Source organism: Charadrius vociferus, unplaced genomic scaffold (assembly GCF_000708025.1).
Source record: "Charadrius vociferus isolate BGI_N301 unplaced genomic scaffold, ASM70802v2 scaffold477, whole genome shotgun sequence".
Taxonomy (NCBI): domain Eukaryota; kingdom Metazoa; phylum Chordata; class Aves; order Charadriiformes; family Charadriidae; genus Charadrius; species Charadrius vociferus.
In genome coordinates this window covers 5,577,792-5,581,051 of record NW_009649449.1, presented here as the reverse complement: position 1 = coordinate 5,581,051, position 3,260 = coordinate 5,577,792, and the positions used below count along the sequence as shown (strand labels likewise).

General features: G+C 55.5%; 1 protein-coding gene across 1 annotated transcript in view; it reads left to right on the top strand.

Annotated features, from left to right (window-relative positions):
• The window catches only part of NPHP4 (nephronophthisis 4), a 141,484-nt gene that overhangs the window by 129,769 nt on the left and 8,455 nt on the right, over positions 1 to 3,260 (top strand). The window contains 1 exon segment of the mRNA XM_009889689.1: positions 691 to 797. Within this exon segment, the coding sequence (XP_009887991.1) occupies positions 691 to 797 (107 nt within the window).

The following is a 3,260-nucleotide window of genomic DNA, read 5'->3' as shown; positions in this document are numbered from 1 at the left end:
GGTCCGGAACCTGCTGCTAGTTTTGTTCTCGCTGGTTATAAGCAAACAGAAAAGGTGATGACAAAGACGGGGAGATAACTTTCCATCGCTCCTCCGGCAGCGGTCCGGCTCAGGAACCAGCAGGGAGCTCCGGCCCCCGCTAAGACCCACGACTCCGATTTCCACCACCCTTCCTTAAATTTCCTTTTCTGACTGCAAATTTCAAGCCTGGCCACCGGAGTTTATGCAAGTAATTATGTTTAGCTGGTATTTGGCTAAATCTAATGAAGCAATGATAAACAGCTCAGCATTTTCTTCCCTGATGAATAATGAATATTAATTTGGCTGTCAAAAAAGAACCTCTGCTCGCTGCAAAAGATTAGATTCCCGTGCTAAAACTTGGAGAGGGGATAGGATTTCACCACGAAGGGCGGCGTTTTTGGGATAGCCTGCGTCTCCTCCTGTACGCACCCACGCAGGGGGGAGCCGAGGCGCCGCACGCCATCCCCACGTGTGCTATAGCACAACTTTGCTTTTGAAGGATTTTTCCTACCGGGTGAGGGCCTGGGGAAAGGCGAACACGAGGACATGGCTCTTCCCGGGGGTAGGGCTGGAAGCCTGGATGGAGAGGGCAGGCTGGGCTCGGGCGCCTGCCTGCGGAGCGGCCGACAATCCCCGTTTCACCCGTCGGTCTGTGGGTTTTTTTGGCAGAACCAGGCTGAGCACGAGCTGCGAAGACAGACCAGGCACCGCGTGTCCCACGCCACCGGCAGCAGTGACTCCAGGAATCCCCCTCCCGACGGGGAGTGCTGCTTTCTGTAGGAAAATGGCACAAAAGTCTCCTACAGCCTCTTCTCCTCCGCATCTGCAATCCCACTGAACTTACGGTGCGTCTCTGCGCCTCCCAGTGAAACCAAGAGGACACACTACGCTGTGTCCCATGTGCAATGCCTTACTTTTAATTACTTTGCTTATTGCTTGATAGCTTTTTTCTTTTATTTTATTACTTCACTACATAGTTTTTATTACTTTGCCGCGTGCCGGTGCGGTAGCTGTCGTGTGATGCCGTTGCAGCTCAGCTTCCCGGGCTGGCAGGAACGGGCAACTCTAATTAACACGGCTGAGGCTTTCGGCTGCACAAGAGGATCGCGGCCCAACTAAGAAACGCCAGGACTTTTTTATTAGACAGGATATTGCCAGCGAGCGAGACGCAAGGCCAGAAAGCCAGCCTGGTTTTCAGCAAGAGGCCGAGCGTACCTATACCTCTGGTTTTACATATGGCACATTTATGCACGGCCTGGGCATTAAAATGTAAATCGCCACGGACCATCTGCTGCACCTATTGCCAGGCAGAATTTACAGCGGCATAACAGTGACAAATTATACAGAGAAATCACAAAAAGCTGCCTAATACATCTTAGGAAAGATTTTGGAAGTTACCTGAGTTCAGCTGGACCGCCTTTTCCCGGCTGTAAATCACTTCCCTGCGCTCTCAGACCGGCTGCAGCTGGAATTAACATCTGTGGCACACGGGATGAAAAGCTCAGAGCAGCCCGTGCTGGAAAAACAACTCCTCGGCGTCCTGAGCCTTAACCACAGCGAGACGAAGCCCTGACGCGCGGTAGCAGAGAACAAATCTTTGTGCATCGACAGACAGAAGCGTGTCTCAGGGAAACTTGTAAATAGCTGGAAGGTGGAAAACTGTTTCAGAGACTCAATGTTCACCGCGCCGGAGAGCGAGCTGCTCCAGAGCATCTTCCCTGCCTTGAGAATAAGCCTCTTTTGGCTGCTCTGAATCCTTTCCCATTTTCGGTCTGACCGTGAAGCGTGACAGCGAAGCGGAGGCCGGGTGCGGAGCTGCCGGATTTTCTCTGGGAAGCAGAAAAAAGGCTCCCAAGGCCGGAGAGCCTTCAGCACCTGGTGAACATGAAGCAGCCAATTTGTACGAACGCTCTTACCAGTGATGTTCACATCTACTGGAGCCGTTACATTAATGCTCAGGAATGATCACACCCACCACACAGCTCGTTATGCTCCGCAAAAATTTAATGGCAAATGAAACGTGCTGCTGTGGGTAAATCGATATTGTTATTCTCTTTTGGCAAACTACGAAATATATTGTTTTCACAATGAAAGCCATCATGGCAACACACTGGTGTTGGGTGGAGGAGAGGGAAACCAGGGGACGGGAAGGAGTATGTGACCTCCCGCCGTGGTCGTGTCCCTCTCCTGGTGCCGGCTGGGTTTGTTCCGCCACCCGCACACCGCCCGCCCTCACCCCACGAGGGTTCCCAGACCCCTCCGCGTCTTCCGAACAGGGCAGAGAGGTTTTGCCCCACCAGGCAGAGCCTTCGCTCTCCGGCCGTGGCGTCTCCCTGCCGCATTGTCCCCCAGCCCCATCCCCATCGCTGCCTTCGGCTGCCTCTGCACCGGGGAGGCTTGGAGGATGGGGCAACATCGCTCTTCTTCTCCCCGCTATCACATTTCGGTTGCTGGTAGGAACGACCGGGTGAGCGCGCAGTGTGAACACAACCAGGCATCATTTATTTCAGCAGGGAAATGATCCCAGAGCTCTGGCTCCGTATCCAGGCGGGAAGAGGTACAAGTGATGGCCGTCCCCGCTCCTTCGCCTCCTTTCTCCGAAGTGTTCAAATTACCGAGGAGACGTTTCGCCTCACAATTCACGTCTTTGTATCTTAATTCCTATTAGCATTTTCTCATCAAGCGGCGGCTGGCGGGTGAGGATGCTGCGAGCCCCGGCGCAGGCAGCAGCGTGGCTGGCAGCCCGCGGGAGCGGAGGGGATGAAGCAGCTCGTGCTCGGGGCACGGGGCGGGAGCCGCGGGGAGCTGCTCCCACGGCCGCGATCGCTCCATCCCGTTGGCCCAGGCCGCCGTCGGAGACGCACAAACTGTTTGTAATAAGTCCAAACGCGCCGCGGCTTCAGCAGCTGCAACAGCCACACGCTGGGCTCTAAAAATACTGGCGTGTGGCTCTCGCTTTCTGGCACTTTCTCCTCGTGTTTTTGAGTGAAACATCAAAGCCCAGCCTTGGCGGAGGATCTGAGCTCTTCGCCTTTACGGGTGTGTGTTAATCTGCCACTTGACAGTCGTTTTTAGCAGCGCGGGAAATGCGGCCCTGGTGCTGCTGCCGCTGCGGGATGCCCAGGGATGGGGGTGACCCCGAGCTCCGGCATCCCACGGGATGCTCCTGCCGCCAGCCCCATCCCAGCCCGGCAGCCCCTGGCTGCTGTGGGGGGGCCCGGGGGGGTCCCCCCGGCTCC